Source organism: Neovison vison, chromosome X (assembly GCF_020171115.1).
Source record: "Neovison vison isolate M4711 chromosome X, ASM_NN_V1, whole genome shotgun sequence".
Taxonomy (NCBI): domain Eukaryota; kingdom Metazoa; phylum Chordata; class Mammalia; order Carnivora; family Mustelidae; genus Neogale; species Neogale vison.
This window is the reverse complement of record NC_058105.1, coordinates 38,870,121-38,895,228: the sequence shown is the minus strand read 5'-3', so window position 1 is coordinate 38,895,228 and position 25,108 is coordinate 38,870,121. Positions and strand designations below refer to the sequence as shown.

Below are 25,108 nucleotides of genomic sequence, written 5' to 3'. Positions count from 1 at the left end.
TTACCATTTCTTCAAATATTCTTTCTGCTCTTGAGTCTCTGGGACTCCTATTATTAAGGTTGTTGATTCACTTGACAGTGCTCCATAGTTCTCAGATGGTTCTATTCCGTTTTCTTCATTCTTTTTTCTTTCTATTTCTTAGACTGGATAATCTCATTTGACCAGTCTTCAAGTGTGCCAAAAGCTTCTTTCTTCTGCAAGTTCAGATATACTCTCGAGCCCCACTAGTGAATTTTTCATTTCAGTTTTTGTACTTTTCAACTCCAGAATTTCTTATTGGTTCTTCTTTCATTTTTAAAGTATTTATTTACTTTTTTCTTGTTTCATTTAAATTCCAGTTAAAAATATGGAATTCCTTATGAATTTGCATGTCATCCTTGTACAGGGGCCATGCTTATCTTCTCTGTATTGTTCCAATTTTGGTATATGTGCTGCCAAAGTGAGCACACTTATTGGTTCTTTTTAACTAATTTCTCTCTTTGTATTAACATTCACTATTTAGTGGGACATGTTCTCATATTCTCATGGTTTCCTTTACTTTTAAGAAAACTGATATTGCTGGGACGCCTGGGTGGCTCAGTTGGTTAAGTAGCTGCCTTCGGCTCAGGTCATGATCCCAGCGTCCTGGGATCGAGTCCCACATCGGGCTCCTTGCTCAGCAGGGAGCCTGCTTCTCCCTCTACCTCTGCCTGCCATTCTGTCTTCCTGTACTCACTCTCTCCCCACCCTCTGATAAATAAATAAAATCTTTAAAAAAAAAAAAGAAAAGAAAACTGATATTGCTGATTTAAAGTGATTGTCTAATTAAGTCCAAAGTGAAGTCTTCCTCAAGGAATTGCTTCTGTTAACTACTTCTTTGCCTATATATGAGCCATACTTTTTAGCCTTTTGCATGTCTTATAATTATTTCTTGAAAATTGGAAATTTAAAATAATAATAATGTGAGGACTTTGCATATCAAATGCCCCTCAAAGTTTTGTTAGTGTAACTATTTTGTCATTGTTGCTTGTTTGTTTAATGATATTTCTGTACTAATTCTGTCAAAGTTTGTATTTTTTTTATCATGTGTGGCCACTAAAGTCTCTGCTCGCTTGGATTAGCATCCAGATAATTACTTTACAGAGATTTCCTTAAATGCCTGGAACCAATGATCGCCCAGCCATTGCCAAGTGACTGAGCTCACTGGAGCACAGCTTCAACTCTCAGCCAGGCCGTTTACAATCCTCTTTTAGCCTTCTCTTCCTGATGGTATAGAATTCTATGGGTTAGGGGTGCCTGGGTGGCTCAGTGGGTTAAGCCTCTGCCTTTGGCTCAGGTCATAATCTCAGGGTGTTGGGATTGAGCCCCACATCAGACTCTCTGCTCAGCAGGGAGCCTGCTTCCCCCTCTCTCACTTCCTGCCTCTCCCCCTACTTGGGCTCTCTCTCTCTGTGTCAAATAAATAAAATCTTAAAAAAAAAAAAGAATTCTACACGTTAGGGAGTGGTGAGGCTTTTGTCTTTTCAGGTCTCTCATGAGCATGTACATAGCCCTGGGCATGCTCCCATTAGTACCTGTTCTTTTCCAAAGATTTTCCGTTTAAGACTTGTAATAAACTTATCGATTATCTCAACTGTTATCTACAGTCTGAAGCAGTTGCAATATTAAACAGCTAATACTGATGCTCCCAGGGAAAAGTTCATTGGCACTGGCACACCTCTATGTTAGGTCATGTATGGACAAGCTTTGTGAATGCGTTCATCCTGGGAACCACCAAACAGGTCAGTAATGGCAGTCATTTGGAATGAGGCTTTAAAGGAGCTCCTACCCTTTTCTGCGCACTCCAGTAGCTGCCAAGTGGTTGGTTTTCACAATGATTTGAGGGCTATTAGTATTCTAGGCTACCACATAGCTGAGCATAGGGAGATGGGAATAGGGCAAGAGAAAACGCTGCAAAGGTCAGTGTTTTTACCAAGATTCAACTGGTTTTTGTGGGGTTTGTTTTGTTTTGTTTTTTGAGTAAACAGTTCCTGGATTGCTGCAAGTCTTTGGTTAACTTCCAGAGTTATAAAAAAGTTGATTCTGACAATTTTTGCTAGTCTTCTCCTTGGTTTTATTGGGGAAATATTTTCAGAGGTCCTTATTTTCCCACTATTGTCCTCAAGCATCCTTTAAAGACATTTAAATAATAAGAAAAATAGTTTGTAAATTTACCCATATAGTTTCCATTTTCGGTCACTTCATTCTTTGGTGAAGATCTCTATTTCCACCTTGTTTAATTTTCCAAGCATTAGAAACTTCCTTCCTTTAAAGAGCAGTCTGCTGGTGCCAGATTCCTTCAGCTTTTATATATCCAAAAAAGTCTTTATTTCACCATGGAGTTTGAAAGCTCTTTTCACTGGGTATAGAATTCTAGGTAGACTTTTTAAAAAATCCTATCAGAACTTTAAAGATGTTACTCTAGTGTCTTCTCACTTGTGTAATTTCTAATGAGAAAGTTGCTATCATCTTTCTTTGTTCCTCAGCATATAATGTGATCACAGTGTCTTTGGGTGTAGTTTCTTTGTGTTTCTTTTGTTATGTTTTTATTATGCATCTTAGACCCATGAATTTATAGTTTTTATCAAATTTGGAAAAACTTTTGTCCCTTATTACTTAAAATATTTTTCTGGTCTCCCCAACACCTCCTCCTGCCTGGACTTCACTCAAATATACTAGCACATTTGAATTGTCCCAGGTCACTAATGCCCTGTTACTTTTTTTATTACTTCTCTTTTTTCTTCATTTGATATTGAATTGAATTTATGGCTATGACTTCAAGTTGAAAAATCTTTTCTTCTACAATATCTTATTTGCCATTCATCCCATCTAGTTTATTTTTTCGTCTCCAAAATTATAGTTTTTATCCTTAGCAGTTCCATTTGTGTCATTTATATATCTTCCCTTTTGCTAATTAATGTTTTAATATATGTTATAAAAAACTGTTTAATGGCCATGTCTACTAATTCTATCACCTGTGTGAATTTCTGGATAGGTTCCTATTAATTTTCCTCTTCATTATGGGTCATATTTCTCTTTGTGTTTTTGCATGCCCACTAATTTTTTTATTTGGTACCAGACATTGTGACCATATTTTGTTGAATGTTGGATTTTATAACCTTATAAATACTCTTTAGTTCTTTTTTCCCTGAACACAGTTAAATTATTCAAAAGCTGTTCCTTTCAGTTCTTATTTGTAAGATTCCCTATGTAAGTCTGGAGCATTGTTCAGTTTAGGGCTAATTTTCCCTAATACTGAGGAAAGACTCTTCTGAGTATTCTAGCCAATATCCCATAAATCTTGAGGTTTTTCCATTCTGGTTAATAAGAACATGTTCTACTTCTATCCTGCATGTGTACCAAGCGCTGTTACCTCTAATCCTTTCAGGCGATTCTTTCTCTGGCCTTAAATAATTTCCTCCCATGCCTAGTGTGATCAGTATTCTGCTGAATATTCAAGGAGGACCTCTACACATCTCTGGAGTTCTCTGTGAAGATCCTTCTTCTATGGGACTGTATCTCATGAATTCTAGCCATAATGGCCTCCTTGTGCTTAGAGGTCCATCTCTTCAATTCAAGGGGTTGGCCTAGATTTCCTACCCCTGCACCATGGTCTAAAATTGCTCTCAAGTTAGTAAGACAGGGCAGTTGTAGGGCCCACCAAATTTGCTTCTTACCTCTGAGTAAGACCTTATTATGTAATGTTTGGTGTCTTGAATATCCTTGTTTCATATTTTGAAGGGTTTTTATTTTGTGTTTGTTCAGGTGGGAGAATAAATCTGGTCTATCTTGGCCAGATGTGGAAGTCTTCTCTCTCAATGATTTGTTGCTAGCTCAGGGTATAAATTCATTACAATAAGACATCAAAATCAGTCTAGAAGATTTTGTTTATTCTGTGGTACATAGGGATTTCAATGTCCTTTGTAATATGACTATTTGTATTAGGATAGGCTTTTTTTTTGCCTCAGTTGTGATTTAGCAATTGGAGTTTCAGATAAGATTTTTTTCTCATTAATTCCTCCAAGATAAAGTTTTACTGTATCATAAGTGGGGAAAGTGGTTTAAGTTTCTGAAGTTTCTGAAGTTTTTTAAGTTTCTGAAGTTCTGAGCACCTTTGGTATAATGATAATTTCTTAGCAGAGCTGGACAGGAAGGGAGAAGAGAAAATCTTCTTTTCCAATCTGATGCGGCAAACTCTCATTGGACATGGGTCATAAACTCTACACTAGAAAGAAATATTTCTAATCATTTTATTCTATCCTCCAGCCAGACTTCTTATCAGGACTTTGATAGATAGGAAGTGTGATTAAAATAATTTCTCCAAGAGAGAGAAGTGGGTGAATAGATAAATAGTTGAAAGGGTGGTAGGGCTTGGTCTATACCATGTCTAAGACCCCTTGTAGTTTTTTTTTCTTTTCTTAATTTATTTTTTATTTTCAGCATAACAGTTTTATTATTTTTGCACCACACCCAGTGCTCCATGCAATCCGTGCCCTCTATAATACCCACCACCTGGTACCCCGACATCCCAACCCCCCCGCCCCTTCAAAACCCTCAGACTGTTTTTCAGAGTCCATAGTCTCTCATGGTTCACCTCCCCTTCCAATTTCCTCCAACTCCCTTCTCCTCTCTAACTCCCCTTGTTCTCCATGCTATTTGTTATGCTCCGCAAATAAGTGAAACTATATGATAATTGACTCTTTCTGCTTGACTTATTTCACTCAGCATAATCTCTTCCAGCCCCATCCATGTTGCTACAAAAGTTGGGTATTCGTCCTTTCTGATGGAGGCATAATACTCCATAGTGTATATGGACCACATCTTCCTTATCAATTCGTCCGTTGGAGGGCATCTTGGTTCTTTCCACAGTTTGGCGACCGTGGCCATTGCTGCTATAAACATTGGGGTACAGATGGCCCTTCTTTTTCACTACATTTGTATCTTTGGGGTAAATACCCAGTAGTGCAATGGCAGGGTAAGACCCCTTGTAGTTCTAAACCTAATTCTGGGATGTCAACTCTATACTAACCAAGAATCAACTATAGTTTTCTAAGGTGCTAAGGAAACAGATTAGAGCACCTGACAACTCCAATGTTGACCAAGCATCATTGTGACAACCCCACAAAGACAGTAGTCTTGGGCGCCTGGGTGGCTCAGTGGGTTAAGCCGCTGCCTTCGGCTCAGGTCATGATCTCAGGGTCCTGGGATCGAGTCCCGTATCGGGCTCTCTGCTTGGCAGGGAGCCTGCTTCCTCCTCTTTCTCTCTGCCTGCCTCTCTGCCTACTTGTAATCTCTCTCTGTCAAATAAATAAATAAAATCTTTAAAAAAAAAGACAGTAGTCTTGCAAAAGAGGTTTTTTTTTGCAGTATTGACATCTTACATAGATTATATCTACTGTGTGATTAATGTGTTATATCTAACTATAATTCTAAGCACTAAACACCACTACCAATATTGCATGTCTTCCTAGAATGAGCAGAATCCTAACATGAAGAAGAAAAAAAATAAGAAAGCAAGGTCAGACAGATGGTTCCTAAACTGCTTCTGAGAAAGTTAAATAAAACAGTAACAAAAATATGAGCAAGAATATCGACCTTCATGTACTCAATTCCCTGAAAATGATGCAGAAAGTGCAAAAATGTTGAAAAGCTTCTTGGAGTTGCAGAATGAACTGTAAGTCTTACATTTTTCTGTAGACATTTAAGATTCCACTTTCCATTTCAATATTTCTTTGCTCCTTTTGTTATTGAAATGCTAATTCAGATGATTGCCATATAGAAGACACTGTATTGGATATTCTGAGATTGAAAAATCAAGGAAGGCATTGCTTCTAGTTCAATTCTATAGACCAAAATGTTTAATATGAAGTTAAACCAGTAGTATCCTCTTAGGTTCTGGGGACTTTATTCTAAATAAGTTTCTTCCATTTATATAGCACACCACTGATGTTACTGACAGATTCCAATGTAACATGCAACAGTGGTTCCTAATTGCTTTAGCATTTATCATGCACAAGAGACAGGAGGAAAGTTGTCTCATTTCGTACAGCTTGGTTACATTTCTTATCTCTGAAGTACACTTAAGCAGCAAACTGGGACTTAAGGTAGCTGCCTGAAAACTAGCACCATTAACATGCATGTCTTGGAGGGAAAATGAATTGGTTTTTCTCAAACAGAATACAGTTCAACCTCGTTCTGTGCATTGATTTTGCATAAATTCTCTTTTGCACATTTTATAAATTAGGAGTCCTGATCTGGCTTACCCACACAAATGCTCATACTCACATTTTCCAGGTTCTGCCTTTGGGCAGGTTTGTTTTCAAAACATTAAAAAGAGCATTTAGGTGCATTTCCAAGATGCCTTTTGGGTTCAATTAGCACCTAGTAATATTTTTCAAAGCAGTCACTGGAGGTGCTTAACTAGTGTGTACTTAGGCATGTTTTACCTGATAAGTCTTCTGAATAGATTTTATGCTTTAAAGAAACAGTACCACTTCACATTCTATAGTGAGCATGTGGTTACTACGTATGAAACCAGGGGACTGGAGCAGCTGAAGTTCTGTTCAGGCACTCTACAATATAGATCTTTCCAGCTAATGAGTTCTGCTGATTGTTGAAGCCAGCCACACTATGCCTACTGTTCTGGGAATTCAAGTCCCATTAAGATGTGAATCACCAAATGAGTACACAGAGATCATGTGGTCTTGGTAAGCACAAATGTACCCATGTCTTTGTGGGTCTGTTTGGGATGAATAAAATACATCTGGGCTGTGTCCTGACAGATATAGATTGCCTCTCTCAAAGTGAGGACTAAGGCTAAAGTTCATATATAATCTGTGACATTAAAATGTGTGATGAATAAATACATATTCATATGTTTTTTAGGTTTATCTCTTTATTTGAGAGAGTGTGCACATGCACACGCACACACACGTATGGCAGGGATGGGCAGAGGAAGAGAATCTTCAAGTCTAATGATGTCGTTGTGGGGCTCAATCTCACACCCATAAGATCACGAGCTGAGCTGAGCTGAAACCAAGTGTCCGATGCTCAACCAACTGAGCCACCCAGGTGCCTCAATATATAAACTGTTTCTAAAGACGGTCTCTGTTGTGGATAATTTCTGATGACAAAGACAGTCTAATTACACCCTCCCATTGTGATGTTCTTTATGCACAACTCAAGTACATCAGTAAGGTCAAGTTGCACAATGAGCTCAATTGTCTGCAAATATACAATGTAGCTTATGGATTATGCACATAATGTGGGAACTGATTCCCTACCCTGTTCCCCATTTAACTCTACAGGCACCCCCCCCATCACCCATTGAGCCTTGGTCAAGCATTGGTCCCCAAATCTTATTTACTTTCAATGCCCTTTTGTGTGGCAAGGGTCATTTGTTAAAGAAAATAGGGAGACAATTATTTTTCTAGTGTTCCTTTAAATCTTTGGTTTTTCATAAGTCCAGTGATATAATTTACTAGTATGTTCTTGGTATTTGACGCATCCATCCTTCTATATTCCATCAATGCAGAACTGTTTTCTGTCTGTTCATCAGTGTATTTTCTATGTACTCCTATCTGCCTTCCCCGTGGTTGAAAATAAGCATATTTGACCCTTGAACAACATAGGTTTGAACTGTGCAGGTCCACTTAGACATGGATTCTTTGAAAAAATAAATACACTACAGTACCATAAATGTAATTTCTCTTCTTCACGATTTTCTTAATGTTTTCTTTTTTAAGAATACAGTATGTAATACACAATAATACATGAAATATGTGCTAATGGACTGTTTCTGTTATCAGTAAGGCTTCCAGTCAGCAATGGGCTTTGTTAGCATTTTTTTTTAGCTTTTTTAAGTTGTTAGCTTTCAGGAAATCAAAAGTTAGATGTGGATTTCAGACCATGCGGGGGTCAGGGCCCATAAGCCCTGTGTTGTTCAAGGGTAACTGTGAACGAAAAGGAAGTCAATTAAAGGGCAAGAGCACCTGGCAAAAGAGGGAGATGAAAGAAAACTGTAAATGATTACCTTACCCTTGCCCAGTGGTCGATTCTATATATATTCATACAGCACAGTCCTACAAGGAAACTCATCAAAGCTCTACACTACTACCAGCTCCACATTTGGAGACTAAGGGGTTAACGTATTAACAGCACTGAGAAGCCCTGTGTTTCTAAGCATAGTAAACTTTACCCAAATCCTAACTCATCCCAACGGCTCTTTCTGAAAAATGCAGTCAAGTGCTTCCACGGAGCCGGAAAAAGTATATTTACAGTGGAGTAGGGACGATGCTATTAAGAAAAATGAGTCTCCACACATAAGAACTTTCATGAACACATTTATTGCAAGTAGCTCCATGGAAAGGCAAGTCAGATATATATATAAACACTATACAAAGTTGCAAGGTTGTCTCCCCAAACTGCAAATGAGATGTTTTCAATGAAACAAGAGTATTTACAAAGGAAGACCAAGCCAGAGCAACTCAAAGCAGATCTGTGAAGCAGAAAGAGCAAATATGATGAACCACCAGAACTGTAAAGTTTTAGTTTTTACTGACCAAGTGACTGTGTCTGATACCAAATTAAATGTAGAGGTCACAAAACCAAGAAAAATAAAATAAAATAAAAACAAAAATAAAATTAAATAATAATATTAATCGTTCCATCACTGTTTTTTCCTAACAGCAGCATAAACCAGTAGCTGGAAAGTAAGTGATATGCTGGTACACATATTCTAAAAGGATTCTTCCAGCACAATACTGAATAAACTAGTTGTATCTGTAAAGTAAGAACTAGTGTCAGAAAGACTGCATATTTGTTATGCTCTACCCGTGACTATATGTACCTATGACTACTTGTACCTGTGACTGTTGTAGGTGCTATTGTGTATGGGGTTTCCCATCTATTTATTCAGCAAGTGTTACACTCATGCTGTACCCTGTCTGCCAGCAGCCCCCTGAACCTAATATACAAATAAAGCAACAGAGCATTTTCCCCCAAATCATCTTTGCTTTCCACAATTCTGAACGATTGTGACTTAAAACTTAGTTGAAAATAAAAATGGTGACAGAAGGCTTAAAGAAAGGCTGCCTAGAGTGTGCACCGTTACCATACTGAACAAAAGCCACAACACACAATTTGATTAGGTTGGGAAAAGAGAAGAGTCTAAAGGAACTGACGAAACCTACTTCCCTCGCGCTCACCAGGCACTGAAGGAGTGACTGGGACTGCGGTGACATCCTCTCCCTGCCCCGTTCACGAGGGAAAAAAAAGAGCCCCCTCCATCCCTTTGGTTGGTAGGCAAGGAAAAACAACAAAAGTCAACTCGGCTCTTCGGAAAAGTTAGTTTAGCAACATGTACTAGAAAGCCTGCTTGAAGATAGAAGTACACGTTCAAAGACATCAAAACCGAGTGGCAAAACACTTCGGGTAAATAGTACACTACTTCAAAGTTGCACATTAAATGCGAAGCAATTTTTTTTAACAGAGTTTCACACAACAGGTACACCCACAATCACGTGGACACAGGTACACAAAGGTGTGCACACACACAAATATGTGTGCACACACACACACTAGCACTCACAGTTACACAGACACTCACACCCATCTGTGATACGATGAGGTTTGCCAGTGATGGCACAAGTTCTAATTTGTGTGCCGCCACGAAACAAAGCTCTAAGCAAGCTTCAAGACCTTTGTACCTATCCTCTGTGATCACCACCTGTTAGTGTCATGTCTCAAAGGTCCAGGTTCCTAAAATCTTATTTCAGTTTCCATCAGAGGCAAGCAAAAACAGGAGGAGGACGCTTGCTCTGATTTTTTAATTTGATACATCTTATAAAGGCTCATTATCCATAAGGAAAACGGGCCTTATAAGAGGTTCCTTTTGGCTTAAGTTTCAGAATATTGATTGATGCATACAACACTAATTTCTTGAATATGGGAAACTGATCTCTTAATAGGAGGCCTGGGCATGGGAGGGAAAGCGTGTGTCCAGCAGAGAGCCAGAGAGAGGGGGAGAATGGGGGGTCGGAGAGGGGAGGCCCAGAGAGGCAGAGAGGGGCTCTGTGAAGAGACTTTGAATAACTTTGTTTCTTTAAAGGGGAAAATGTAGGTTTCAAAATTTTTAAAAAATGGTTTGGAAATGCTCAATTGATTTGCAGGCAGAACATCGCAGAATATGAACAAATAAATCTGTTCCTCTGTTCCGCCTTTAAAATGTTGAAAGTGCTCATTCAAGATGTAAGTTCAGTTGACATTTAATGTGGACAGAATGTTGCAGTTTTGTTAATGAGAAAAAACTGTGGTAGTCTGTCCTTTGGTCCTGTCTTTAAGATACTGAATGTGTCCCATCAAGATATCAGTCCAGCTGACATTTAACACGTTGATCAAGAAATGTATTATGTATGTTTTATGTACTCAGAAGAAAAAGATTCCAGATTATACCTACCTTCTCATGAACGTAACATTTTTTTTCTTTTTCTGCTCTTGTGTAAAGGATTTTCAGCTTCAAAACTAAATCTAAGTGTTAAACATTGGTGAAATTGGTGTTGGCCACATTTATACATATGTAAACAACATTTCTTTTAAGGGGGAAAGGAGTTATGAGAGCCTTGCTTTTGTAATATTTGTTTCCTTTCAAAGAGATTTGGAGGGGGAGGGGAAACCAGAAAATAAAAACAAAGTACAGAGTGAATTTCTCCACTCAAAATTACTTGATCCATAAAGCAGCAAGATGAATGATCTATGTTAGGATCATTCACCTGCGAGCATCCATTTTTCAGCTTTTAGAAATTCAGGCTGTTTTCTATTCAGAAGCCTCTGAATGTTCTTTCTTTTAGGCAGATCTGGAGTGGACAAAGATGAAACTTCATAAGCATCACTTGTCTTCTAAAGTGTGTTTTTGTGGCAATGTAATCACTCTAGGAAAAAAAAAAGACAACAGAACAAAACGTTACTTTTGTAATTAAAGTGTGAGGTGCTTCCCCCCATCCCCATCCCCCAACTCCCACCTCTAAAATGAAAGGAAATCAAACTAGTGGTTTTCAGAGCCATACTGAGGAGTCTGGCTTGGCGTGGACATGCCTAAATGTGTCAGCCACCCGTGACAAACACTAGCACCAGTGCGGCAAAAATTCAAGGGCAGTTCCTTCTTTTGCCCCCCTGGCTGTCACTCTGACATTTCCAGTGGAAGGCAACTTCATTTGAGCATGCACTGTTCTACTTCCTCCCAGTGAGTGGGGCCGCCAAGTGAGCCAAGCATTGGGCAGACAAAGAGAATTTTTGTCTTCTCCTAAACACTTGAGTGTGCCCTCACCAGATTCTGTGGCACAGAGTCAAAGGATCTGAGCACAGCCTTGGCGAGAGTCTCCAGGCTTGGTCACTGAATTTATTCTAAAAGAGCAAAGTCATACCTGTAAAGGAGATTTGGTTGACATCCTCATCTGTCTAATAAAAAGCAGCTCTGGTATTATTCTCTTGGCCTTCTGCTTATTGAGAGGGTGCATAACAGGGAGTGGGACAAGAGGAATGGGGGTCTGGTACATTGGAGAAGGCACTGGGCTGGAGAGGGGATGGATGGGGATAAACGGTTAGTAAATGGATTATGGGACGCTAGTGTTCCTTTAAGATCAGGTCCCATCAAAGTACCATGTACTCTGTCTCATTACAATCAATCAAAAAAAAAAAAAAAATCCATGGAAAGCCTCCCCCGCCCTTAGTAGGCTTCAAGTACAAGACCTTGTATTAAAGCAGCAGTATACATTACAACTTTATCCTTGCACTGGAGGTTTTAAAAAATGTAACAAACTTGCAGGTGGATGAAGTCATCAAATGTGTCCTGAAGTCATCAAATGTGTCCATCACCCTTTCTACCTACTTGAGGCTATTAGTCTCGTTATATGGGGGGGGGGTGTTCCGTCACATTAAATAAAAACACCCTAGATTAGTAAAGATATTAAGTTTTCCTGTCAGCAGTGGGGTTTAGAGAATTTCAGGTTCCGTGGATCTATCAAGTTTACACAGGATGAAAAGTATACAAGAGTGCATCTGAGCAACACAATTACCTGCTGCAAAATGAGCATCATTGACTTTTGCACAAACTCTCAGCTAGATACTTTTAACAGAAATTTAAGGCTAGAAAGCTACCTCACCTAATTTCATTTGCTACTTTGTTTTGATATAAAAACATGTTTCTATATAGCACACTGAATGTACTTTAAAAGGAATTTCTGACTAACCTATATATCACATTCCATATCTTTTCTACAAACATACAAATTAAGCCTCATATGACGACTACATCAACAATTATACTGAGCCTGAAATTAAGGGCGTTTGTTACCACTTGGGTTGTTTTACTTTCTTCTTTACTCTTGTTTAAATGAGACTTTACTGAAAAACTGATTCATATTTCAGTTGCTTTCCAATACCACCTCTGCCAATGCTGACTGAATGTTTCATAACACACTGAAAACCGAGAAAATAATGGTGTGACTTCAAGTTTACATTATGAACTATATTTGTCAGCTCTTGATTAACTATGCTAGTAGAAATGAATAATGCTATCCTATACAAGTTAATCCAAAAATAATTTAATTTGCTTTCAAAACGCACTATGGGAACTCGAGCCACAGATTTACCTTGGTAATCCTGTTTCACTGAGGCCAATATTAAAATGAGTTTACATTCCCTGAGCACATTCCAAAGAAGAGCCGAAGGAAGTAACTCAGAAGCTTGCTGGGTGGCAAAGGAAAGCAATTCAGGATTAAAACTCCACCAGAAATGCTCTGCTAAATGAGTATCAAAGGGCTGATAATCACATATTAGTTCCATCTCTTGTTCATTTTTTTTTTGGTCTCTTATTCATTTTGAGGTCATTTCACCACCAGAAAAGTAAACGGTGACATTTTGAATAATGTGGCATGTTTTTGCTGTGTTGTGCCACTCGATACAGGTTACAAATGATGACCTTATTGGATATTCTTATATTTAAGGATGAGTTAGTTCCACCCCTTTTAATGGGAGGTGGATTCTCCAAGCAATTTTTCTCTGTAAAGGAGAAAAAAATCTCATTGGACTCCAACGGGTCAGCACATTTTCTGACTCCTGCCCCCCCCCAAACCTGGCAAGTATTATAGTCTTCTCGAAAACAAGTGAAGTAAACTTTTCTGTTTCAATTTGTATAATGTTACAAACCTCAGCATTAATCTTTAATATACTAATAAAGCACACATGACTTCAATATCCCTGGAAATTTGTAGGGTGAGCCAAGAAAGCTGTTCCTTCAGGGCATTCCAGACCTCTTTACACGAATCATAAACATGCCTCTATTACAGTTTGAAGGCCAAAGCTGCAATGGTTCCCTTGCCCAGAGAGAGCCAAAATGATAACAATGAATCCAGTTATTCTTTCTCTTTCCACTCTCTCCCATCTCAGTGCCTTAGTTATCTCTTCAAGTCCTATTTGCCTAGAACTCACAACACTATTTCTTAAGTTCTTCTGAACTTCCTCATTATACTTATTTGTCAACACCATCTCCCTGAAATCAACTGGTGATCACACAAACGGGGGCAGCCAAGCAAAGTATCAAAGAAAAACAAATGAAAGGAAATGAAGAGAAATGGAAGCAGAGACCCCAAAGATGAATGTACAATAACACAAGATATTATGTAGCTTGGTGTTGCCTCTGGCTTAATATAGTTCTCTCTCTCTCTCTTTCCCAATAAGAATGGATCATCACACCTTTCTGTGTCCTGTGAACATATAGGAGGGTGATTCTCTAGGAACTGATAAAAAATCGAAGTGCTGTCCCTCAAGGGTGGAAACTGACGCTAACTCTTGCTAGTCTTTACATCAATCATACCAGACTATTGTCTCCTTCCTGGACCAGAAGAGTAGATGCTTCTCCCCATGGGGGCAACGGGTGTGTTACAGAATAGTCAAAAGGATCTCTAAGGAAAATTGATGACACTTGTAAACCTCCATCTCGTCAAAGGACAGTTTCAATTGTCATACACCTGCACTTCACTAGCAGGCCCTGGAGCATGTAGGCATGTTCATTCCAGTCTTGATTATCTGGATGCAAACTATTCTGGGATTTTTATCTTGGGGTCAACTTCTCTACTACCTCCCAACACCACTTGGGCCACTTCACTTTGCTGCTTAGTTACTGTGGACTTAAAGAATGCAAGTTACTAGAATTCTCATATAGGTGGTCTCTAATTTACAAAAGAGACGTATTCCCAGGCTTATTGTTTGGTTGAAACTCAGAATAAATTATCCTGCAGAAGCAATCTTATAAATAAAAGGTGGATAGGTTCGTAGGTTCATCTAACACATGCCTACATTAACCTATGCAGTTCTTGAACGAACAGAGGAGCTACTTTGACCATACCCAACCATCACTTACAACACCTCATTTCTGTGGAAGGATGTATTTGAAGCTTCAATTTAATACTCCAGGAAAATATTTTTAAACTGTGGCAAGAGGAAGAGTGTCCCCCTAAACCCCAGTGGCTCAGAGGGGGAGGACAGTGTTGGCAAGCCTGGGAGGCTGGAGGCACAACATTTATTGGTCCAACTTTCCAGGGCACCATGGGTACACATGTGAATAAAATCCAAGATGCATTTAGAGGTAGACTTCATTGATATTCTCCCTAAGGTTCAGGCTTATGGGGAGAAAATTAGTAATTATAGATAGGCAGATAATGTAAATTATGAAAACTAGCTAAAGTCACTACAGTTTAGGGGGGAAATTGGATATTCAGTAAATCCAGAAGGTCTGGCTAGTGTCAGACATATTGTGGTCAATCCAACCATGAAAATAGCTTTAAACACTGGCCCAGCAGCCTCTGTGCCAAAAAGTGAGAGTAGAGCAGGCAGCCATGCCTGGGCCCTGCAAAACAAGGAGCTCTTCAAGGAAGGTTGTTCCTACAAGCTAAGCCCCTATAGGCTGTGGTGTAGAAACAAGCAACCTGCAGTTTTGGGGGATGAGTCCTCCATGGGCCCCTCCATGGAACTCCCAGAGCAGTCCTCACCTTTTCAGCCAGGGAGAGACCAGGAGACGATATGGTTTCCTATAATCAGGGAAATACCTTTGGCAGAAGGCACGTGAGGGCAAGACTCACATAGTACAACCAGTACAATCCTAGCCCATAAGAAAGGGGTGTTATGAAGCTAGTGAGAAAGAGTAACTTTCCTGTTTCACTAAATAACTATTTAAGTAGATGTTTTCCATTAGTTTAAAAAGGGATCAACCAGAAAATTTTATGGGACCCTTTTGAAGTGCCCAGGTGGCTCAGTCGGTTTTGTGTCTGCCTTCAGCTCTGGTCATGATCTGGGGGTCCTGGGATGGAATCTCACCTTGGGCTTCCCACTCAGCTGGGGGAATCTGCTTCTCCTACTGCCCCTCCCCCTCCCCATGCTCATTCTCTCTCTCTCAAATAAACAAAATTTTTAAAAAATGAATTATTAGGTGTCCTGGAAAAGAAATTATAAGGTGTCCTGGAAAAGAATGTGAACCTGTAACAGGATAGTGTCTACATTTAGAAAACTCTTTAAAAAATCCTATTTCTCCAGCATTCAGCCCACATTTTCAAAAGAAGACTCTGTTTTTCTAAAAGAATATGGAAATGTAGGACCTGATGCTATATGACCAATAGCCAAGGCAGCATTGCAAGAGCATATATTTTAAGTTCATATGGCAAGCACAGTATTTTGGCAATGTTATCAATAAGCTCTAAAATTTGCAAGCTGATAGTCATGGTAGAAACTGAATGTGTTGCAATGTATTCATTTCATTATTATAAAAGGTAGCCTTTTTAATTTCTCATTTTTTACTCAGGACCAAGCAATGTTTTTCAGTGAATGATCCTAAACATCTGAGAGCCTGGCATCTTAGACAAAACATACTGCAGGCTTTAATTAAGCATTTTACAAAACTGATTTTTCCAATAGTGGCAATAAAACGTCTGGGCTATTTTTACATAGTCTTAAAACATTAAAAAAAAGGTGCTAAAGAAAATGAATTTAATTTTAAACAAGGATTTTTATGTCCCGAGGATTTGATTTTCAAGGCTTCTAAAATCTATTGCCTGACTGCCAAAAGCAACTTTGATTTTTAAACAAATAAGGAGCATCTATTTCTAGCACCCTTTCTTTGGCTTCTACCTGTCTCACTCTATCCTGTTGTGCCCACTGTGATGGTTTAAATTAGAAGATCAGATTTGATACACATGGAAAAATGAAATTAAGAGACTTTTGACTGTAACCAGCAAATGGCAATGGGTTATTAGGAAAACCAAAGCTCTCTGACTTCAGTTAAGGAAATGACCATTAATGGAAGTTTAGGGAAGGTACCTCCATCTCACTTTCCACTCCTTGCAGCGTTTCCTGGGGGGACCCAAATAGCAACACATGCCATTTGTGTTGAAGAGGTAAAGATCAGCAAACTCCTCCCCAAACCAGATTTTAAACATTCAATTTCAGTCCAGGTCAAACTCTTTTATTTGGGAGCCATGGCAAACAGTTCAACGTGATGAAAATTACCCACGCTCTGGCAGATGGTTCACAGCTGTTAACACTCTGAATGAATTACACCCCCTCCCAATTGCTACTATTAAATTCAAGAAAACTTGTAATTTTTTTTCAACCTTGCCTATATAATAACCTTTCATCAATAGGAAAATAACAGATTGAACATCCGATGAGAGACGGTGTGATGGGCTGGGTGGAGCACTGGATTCAAGATCAGATGTATGGGTTTGATTTTTAGCTCTGTCACTTACCTCTTTGACCATGGGAAAGTTCTTAACAGCAGCTTCAGTTCCAGGACCTACTGTCCCCCAGTAAAATAATGAATGTGAATGTATTTTGCAGATTACACAGCAGTATGCAACTGTTAAACATTTCCTCAGACAACAAGTTAACAATTCAACAACAGTCCTTTTCAAATCATACACAATATTGATTTCTCCCTGTACTGATTACTCTCACCTATTCCAACATGAAGGTTTTTGTGTCATTCTAAAGAAGCCTGAGTTTGTTCCCCTAAACAGTTGCCTTCTAGTGACTCTAGAGTATTTTGGTTCATTTTTAATGATCCGGGAGAGAATGGGAAAGCAAGCGACCTTGTTTGTGTTTTCATGCATGTGTGATACTCTGCTATGCTCAGTTAAAGTTCTAGTCCTTGTTTAAAGACGTTTTGCCAGTGGCCAAAATTTTTGCCCTGGAAGCACCACTATTAGGATGAATGCAAATGCATAGTGACTGCCAGGACTTCAGTTAACTTTAATTGAATGAAGTCCTCTTTAATTGTTAGAGGTCACTTACCTCTACTCCAAATGACTGTCTACCTTTTCTTTTCAGGGATGGTGGTAAATGTTGCTTAAAATAAGTGTCCCATCAATGGTGATGGAAAAATCTCTGCTATATGGAGATTTTATTCTATTAATTTATAACAACTAAGTCCAGTACAACAAAAGCAATTTGCTCTTAGCCCCTGTGATTTATAACAAAAGGATTTGGCAGTCGCACACTGAAAAGAAGCTTATACCTCTGCATGTTAATAACAGTATCGAACATTTCAAAAGGTGGTTACTATGGATTTTTTTTTTTGCTTTCTAATACCAAGTGCTATCACAATTTGACTAATTTTGGCTGATCAATTCTCTTGTCCCTTCTGAAGCTGTCCTTATCCTCCTATCTCTGGAATGGAAAAATCTGAATTTTTCACTTAAGTCCCTTCAAACTCTGAATTCTACCTCCAACCCAGGAGGAGAAGAGGCAAAAATGCATACATGAGTCAGGAGTCAGACTAAACCAAATAGGAAACTGCATTCTCCTCCTAAATGCTACTGCTTATAGCCCATGTGTTTAAAAATGTGAAGATTCTGCCCTTTAAAAATTATGTAATATATTAAAAAAGTAAAGTCCAGGTTATATTTCTGGGTGTTTCAAATTGCCTTGAACGAATGCCTCTTAAGTACTTATGTGAAATGTAATTGCAGGTAAATGAGATTATGTATTAATTTTGTGTAACATGAACAAAGCCATCTCCCTGCTTTGTAGAAACACTTCATTGTTACTCGTTTTAAGCAGATCCCAACTATAAAGACCCCCACGCTGAACAACCACGTAAACCATTTTAAATGAAAGTAAAGACTGAGAAGTGGGATTTGAGGACAGAGAATTTCGTGTCTCTACAGGTAATGATAACAATAACATCAATGACAATAGTGGTTATATAATTTTTATACAACACTTACTAGGTGCTAGGCACTGTTCTAAGTGCCGGCCATAAATAAAAATTACCCTTGGAGGGGCGCCTGGGTGGCTCAGTGGGTTAAAGCCTCTGCCTTCGGTTCAGGTCATGATCCCAGTGTCCTGGAATCAAGCCCTGCATCCGGTTCTCTGCTCAGCGGGGAGCCTGCTTCCTCCTCTCTCTCTGCCTGCCTCTCCGCCTACTTGTGATCTCTGTCTGTCAAATAAATAAATAAAATCTTAAAAAAAATTACCCTTGGAGATACACAACTCCCAAAAAAGGCTATGCCATTGTTCCTCTGTGAAAGCATATTTTTTCTTTTCTAACATGACATATATACGATAAATATATACACACATATTTGATGTGGATATGAAGGTGAAGAGAGATAAAAAATGGGTGAAAATTATTCTACAGCTTTATAGTTAAAAAAACAACAACTAATCAGAATTATCTGTCCTGTTCTTAGCACTTCACAGACAACATTCTACTATATCAATTTACATTAAAATGGAAACAAATGCCATTTCCTGCAATAGGTTCACTTTTGCAAGAAACTAAACCACCATCAATTTAAACTGTGGAAACTTCACTTTGGTGTTAATCCAATCACAAAATAAAAAGATCTTTGTAAAGTGCTTTCAAGTCCCCAAATGCTTTCACACTTATTCTCTTATTTTAACCTATGCACCTTCCTGCCTGTCAGATGCAGCCTCCTTGCTGTACTTACTCAATAAAGCCAGGAATTTCCTCAATGAGCAATACATTTCGATAACACCAAACCTCCCAAATAGCTACATCATCTGAAGCTACTTATAAGTCAGCAACTTAGGCTAAAATGATGATAATTGGATCTAGATAATCCTTGGGAAGCCAGGGTTTATTGCAGGACCAAGATTTCGCTAATTGCAATCTCCGCTTAAACAAAAAGTATTGAAAAGTAGAGACAAACGTCCCGGAAAACATGTCCTTTACAAAGAACCACAAGGAAACGGGCAGCTTTGGCACGCATACATCAATATCACAAATGGTAGCTTTAGCAGTTGGATTCAAGCAAAAGCTTGAGACCAATTTTCAGTGTACTTTACAGACTAAAACAGATCTGTTCCTGAAAAGCTGGTTGTGAGTTAGTTTCTTGAAAGCAGAATTACATATTTTAAATACATGGGTCTGACAGTGGTGGTGATCGTGTGTGCAAGAGCGCGCGTGCATGCACGTGCGTGTATTTTGGGCGGGGGATGGGGGGGTCAAAATTTAAAGGAGATCTGAATTGAATCCCCTGGCAAGCCAAAGCATCCTTTTGTCATCTTAATGATCGCTCTTTAATGTGTCTGTGCTGCAAATGTGAGTTTTTGTTTGGCAAGATTTCTAAAGCGGGGAGGGGGGGCAGGGGAGTAGGCTACACCTGCACTAAATAGGGAGCTTGTTAGGTGACTGTTGTGATCAGTCCCCGACTTGTTCTGCCTGATCAAGCACAGTGGGCAGAGATCCAGTCACAAAAGCATTCCACAAAGCAAGCAAAGCAAAAATCTTCACTAAACTGACTACTGGAATGAAAACTCCTGGGGTCCATCCCTTCCCTGCACTGGGAAAGCAGCACATTCTTACTGAGGAGGGAAGGCAGAGACTACGGAGACATCATCTTCAGAAATCATTTCTTGAGAATGTCTGCAGACGCACTGATAACATTGCAGAAAGTACAGAGATTTACTCAAAGTCCTCCTTTCAATTCTGACAGCTCCTACTCTTCCTTATTTCTTCCTTTGGAAAAGTAACCCTTTAAAACACTTCCACTGTTCCAGGGTAGGCTGTCCCTGGGGTCAGGTCTTCCCCTAGCCATATTATCTTGCTTTCCTGGATTTCCCACAAGACACACCGATTAGATGCTTTTCAATGCTTTTTAAACCTTTCATACAATATTCATACCCATTATCAAGTTGTCACCATTCCCTCTTTGGGGGGAGTTTTAGGAAGAAAATGAGGCACAGCGAAGGTGACCTCCTTTTCACTACTAGTGACAGGAAAGGAACACTCAAGGTTTCTGGCAACATATCCTGTGTAAAACAAAACAAATCAACACAACAACATATTCGGAGGGAAACATGCTCTTCTTTTAATCACCTGTTGTTTCAGATTATGTTTTGTGCCCTCCAGACATTCAAGCTAACAATGGAGATTTAACCTTCTTGGTAAATCACCAGCAAACCAGCATAACAATGGACTGCTTTTTAAAAAATTAACAATGACTGCTTTTTTTAAAAAGTAACTTTTGAAGGAGAAAGTGTACCTCCCCCAAAAGTTACAGTCTGTGATTACAGCTTAATATTCTGTGCTCTTATTAAAATTCTTGTAACCAAATATGAGTATTTGCAAATGCAAATATGAGTATTAGCAAAGTAGCTTTTACCTATTGATTTAAAAAGGAGTTGATAGGATCCAATTTATGGTGTCACTGTTTGCATAAGGCATTAAGTGTTAGGGAAGGATGTCTGAAAGCATCCTCATGATAGATAAATACATTCTTAAACTTTACTCCTAAAAAGTAGAACCAATGTTTAAATGATAAGCGGATTTTTTTTTCAGATAAATGTATGACTGCATCCAAACTTAAGTTTTTGCAAAGATCACAAGGTATTGCACATAGTGAAAACTGAATTCTACTTTTCTTGCTAAACAGGCACCAGTTAATGGAACGTTAACTCACTTTTTCCTAATGCCGCAGATATCGATTCACTAAGCAATAACCATTAACTTCGGGAAATGAATTCCCAAATTACCCACCTCTGCGTGGAGAGTCGAACTTCTTGTTGTCAGGTCTGGCAAAGTCCATTCTCACGTAGATGTTGTCGTCATCGTCGTCTTCGTCAGGATCCTCTCGCCCCGGGGGTCTCGGCACGGGGCGGCGCGGCGGCGGTCTGGGGGCGGCCGCTGCGGCCCCGTTCTCACCGCCAGCTAGGTCTGCAGATGGGTTGGGGGCTCTCAGGTTCGAGCCACCGGCCACGTTTGGGGCCCCCCTGACCGCTTCGGCGGCGGCCGCGGCCGCGGCGCCAGCAACAGGTTGGAACCAGCGGGCAGAGGCGGAGTTAAAGCCTGCGGCGGCCTCCAAGCCCCTGGCGGCTGCCCCGACGCCCGGGGCCACGACGAGGGCAGAGGCGGCGGCAAACGCCTGGCTCAAGGCTAAGGCGGGCGCAGCGGCCGAAGCAGCAGCGGCCGCGGCCAAGGGGCTCGAGAGGTCTCTCTCGAGGCTGTCCGTTGAGAAAGCTGAGAAGGCGGCCCTGGCCGACCCAAAGAAACTTTGCGAACGGCTTTGCGGGCGTCTTCGCTCCGGCGGTTGTTCTTCCTGCAGCAGCCTGGCTACAGGTGGTGGCTCGGAACAGCGGCCGGGGGAGAGCGAAATGTCCATACAGCACTCTGAAAATGGGTCGACCACATAGATGCGACCTGTTTCGGCATCATAGCGAATGGCCCTGTCACCAAAAGGCACGGCCGGTGTCATTGCTGGATTGAAAATCACTTCAATGTAGTCACCCTCTTCCTCATTCGCACTGCCACCTGCAGTGTTGGGAGGAAGAGGCACAAGTGGCCACCTAGCACCTTCCAGATAAAGGGGGTTGGCACCTGGAATGGCTCTTAAAAGATTCGAGAGCCTGTGTGCTGGGTTTGGAAATGGCAGCCCGAACTCAACATTCACATAGTTAGAAAAGGCTGACGGTCTGGGGCCAGCAATGATGCCCCACGAACCTGGCAGTCCGTGAATAAAGGGGGCTGGCACATTGCTCTCTCTCTTAGTGAAGTCAATGTTGACGTAGTCATGAGAGCTGTCAGCTCCTCTCTGTTCACGAGTGGGCTTTTGTGATTTTGGCTTGATTTTATTTCCTTTTGTGATGAAAGAGAGGCTGTTAGGTCTCTTAGCCTTGTTCTTGGGGGGGCCGTCATCTGAAGGCTTTGTCAGTGATGCCCCATCTCCACGCTTTGAGAATGACCCCTCAGCTGAAGGCTTTGAAACTGCATCTTTGGGGCCCCCGCTGGATGAGGCTTCCTTGTCTAGGCCCTTCCCTGGGAACCTTCCAGGTAACATTGGTACATACTCACTGTGGTCACTCTGTCCCAATGGGGAGCCCTGAAAAGGGTTTGGCAGGGAAACGTAAGAGCTCCAGTTTTTAGAAGAAGAGCCACCCTGAGGATTTGGGGGTTTTTTTGGAATTGCACCGGCTCCAGGAGCCATAAACATATAGTCACTCTCACTGTCATTGTCCTTTGACTCGTCCTCCTTTTCAGGATCTGCCTCTTTCGGGGGACTTGGGGCAGGTGGTGAGCTCACTCTGGGAAACATCATCATGTACCCTCTTGAATCCTCAAAAGGTGATCGAGAGTGGTGCATTTTTGAAGGAGCGAAGTTTTGAGGAGCCATTGGCATATAGTCACTGGAGCTTGGGGGAGGGGCAGCCACCCCTGGCCTCATTGGCACGTAAGGGTCATCCTCATCTTCGTCAAAAGCTCTGGCTCTGTGGGGCCCCTGAGCTGCACCTTCCAGTGTCTCTAAGTCTTTGACCTCCTTGGCCTCTTTGCGTTCTTTTGGGGTTCCCCTGTCAGCGCAAAAGTAAAGTCGGAACCTTCCCCCAGACTTCCCTTTGCTACCAGTTGCTCCAGCCGGTGGGGGTGGAGGTGGAGGGGGTGGCACGTGCTGCTTGCTTTGAGTTAATTTGCCAAAGTAGGACCTTTTCTTCAGAGATTTTCCACGCTCACCATTGCCCTCCGAGATTTTCCCACTTCCTGAACCTTTACCCCCTCCGTGGCTCTTACCCCCGCCTGAGCCATGGCCATCTCCGGGTCCCCGCCCACCGCCGGAGCCATGTCCACCGCCGCTGGCTCCCTGGCCACTGCCCGAGCCTTGCCCACCTGCAGTGCTCTGGCCATCTCCTGACCGCTGGTTTCCTCCTGCACCCTGGCTCCCTGAGCCCTGGCCACCACTGGAGCCCTGCCCCCCGCCGGAGCACTGGCTTCCTCCTGAACCCTGGCTACTGGAGCCTTGGCCACTCGAGCCCTGGCCACTTCCGGAACCCTGGCCGTTGCCCGAGCCCCATCTGTTCATGGGCATGTAGTCACCTCCGTTTCCTTCCTGAGCCTCTTGGCCTTGGGGACTGTCTTCTTCCCCAGAGTTGCCATATCCAGAGGCTTCAGGAGACAGGCCAGCTCTGTGGTTCGGGACTTCTGCAGGATGCGGGACACGTACCGGGCTGGATGGGAGGCGGCGAAAATAGCTGGCAGGCACTGAAATCGCTCTCCTGGACCTGCGCGCTCTAGGCAGGTGCAGCCTTGCTCGCCTGGAGGTGGGCACGGGTTCGCTGGGTGTCAGGTAGGGCCTGGTGAGGGGCATCTCGTCTTCCCTGTCGCCGATGGCTCTGAAGTGGTAAAACTGCTCAAAGCGGGACCTTCTCAGCCAGCCGCCGGGCTCGCGCGGCAGCGTGTCCAGGTGCCTCCTAGCGGACAGCAGGGTTAACAGGTGGGCGCCGATGCTGATGCTGTAGCTGCGGCAGCGGGCTCGGTACTCATCTGCACACAGGGCTTTCATCTTCTCCAGAAACAGCTCGTGCATGTTTTGGGCTACCACACAGTCATCGACCTGCATCCAGAGCTCCCCGGGGCCGATGACCGTGGACCTGCCGACTTCCAAGAAGAAATACTGCTCCGAGTGCCCGCAGCGACGGATGCTCAAGAGCTGGACAACCACGCTGGCCACTTCGGTGTTCAGCCTCACGAACACCACCTCTTCGTCGGTAAGACAGAGCCGGAACACGCCGCTCAGCTCTTTTCTGTGCCCCAGCCCCCTGGGTTTGACTACTACCTGCCACACATCCTTGTAGAAGGGTGGCTCGGACGCCGCCGCTGCAGCCGCCGGCCGGGCTGGCTCCCCATTCGGCAGCGCGCCCGGCGTGCCGCAGCGGCGGCGCTTGCTCTCGAGGATGAGGCGGCTGAGCAGCAAGTACCAGCTCTCCTGCTCCGACTCGTTCTCGGCCACCATGGCGAAGTACTCATCCTGGGTGAAGAGGGCGATGAGGTGTCGGTATTTGGCGTCGGCTCGCTGGCTCACGGAGAAGCACTGGTACAGGGTGATCACGCGCCGCGGCGGGATGAGCGCGGGGACCGCGGCTCCGGAGGCAGCCGCCGCCGCCGCGGCGCGGACACTGTGCCGGAACTTCCTGGCGTTTTCATAGTATTCCAGCCGAGCCGGGGCGTCGGCTGTCTCGAGTTTGAGCACGAAGTAGCGCCTGTGGCCGTGCTTCTGCTTCCGAAGGTAGCCGCGTTTGCAGACTTCGTCCCCGACGGGGAGGTCCTCCTCATCAGACTCCGAGTCTGACCGGGAGCCGGTGGCCGTGGAGAGCCACATGGCTCCCGGACAAGACGACCCGGTCCCAATGAGTGCGGTAGGGATGCCCGAGGAAAGAAGTGGGGTGGTCGCCACCGCAGAGAGAGCCGCCGCCGTTGCCGCTGCTGCAGCCCTCAGTCTCCTCGTCGCTTGGTCGCGAGCGAAGGAGCCACTCGCCATGGTGATGCACGGTGGTTTTAAGATGAGCGAGGGGGAGGCGGGGGGGCTCGGGGAAGGGAGGGCTGGGGGAAGAAGCCGTTTACCCCTGTCTGCCCGCCCTAGCCCCCTCCCGCCTCGGCCCCGCCCCCGCCCACTCCACTCAAAGCGCTCGGCGGCGGGCAAAACAACACGTGACCGCTGCCTCACGCGGCGGGCCCTGCGGCTCCAGCTACCGGTGCAGCGGAGGGGCACGAGCCCCCGCCAGCCAAGGTGTGCAGGGGAGGGGGCAGCGGGCC

At 42.5% G+C, this 25,108-nt stretch overlaps 1 protein-coding gene and 1 non-coding gene across 2 annotated transcripts; both read right to left on the bottom strand.

The window, feature by feature from the left end:
• Nucleotides 1-340: 340 nt before the first annotated feature.
• LOC122897779 lies at nt 341-447 on the bottom strand. The gene has a single exon (XR_006382622.1). It is a non-coding gene; the product is annotated as a U6 spliceosomal RNA (small nuclear RNA).
• Nucleotides 448-10,781: 10,334 nt separating this feature from the next.
• IRS4 (insulin receptor substrate 4) lies at nt 10,782-24,833 on the bottom strand. The gene is made up of 3 exons (XM_044235632.1): nt 21,068-24,833; nt 16,812-16,858; nt 10,782-10,946 (listed from the first exon to the last, which is right to left on the bottom strand). The coding sequence occupies exons 1-3, from the start codon at nt 24,831-24,833 to the stop codon at nt 10,836-10,838; spliced, it is 3,924 nt and encodes a 1,307-aa protein (XP_044091567.1). The 3' UTR covers nt 10,782-10,835.
• Nucleotides 24,834-25,108: the final 275 nt, after the last annotated feature.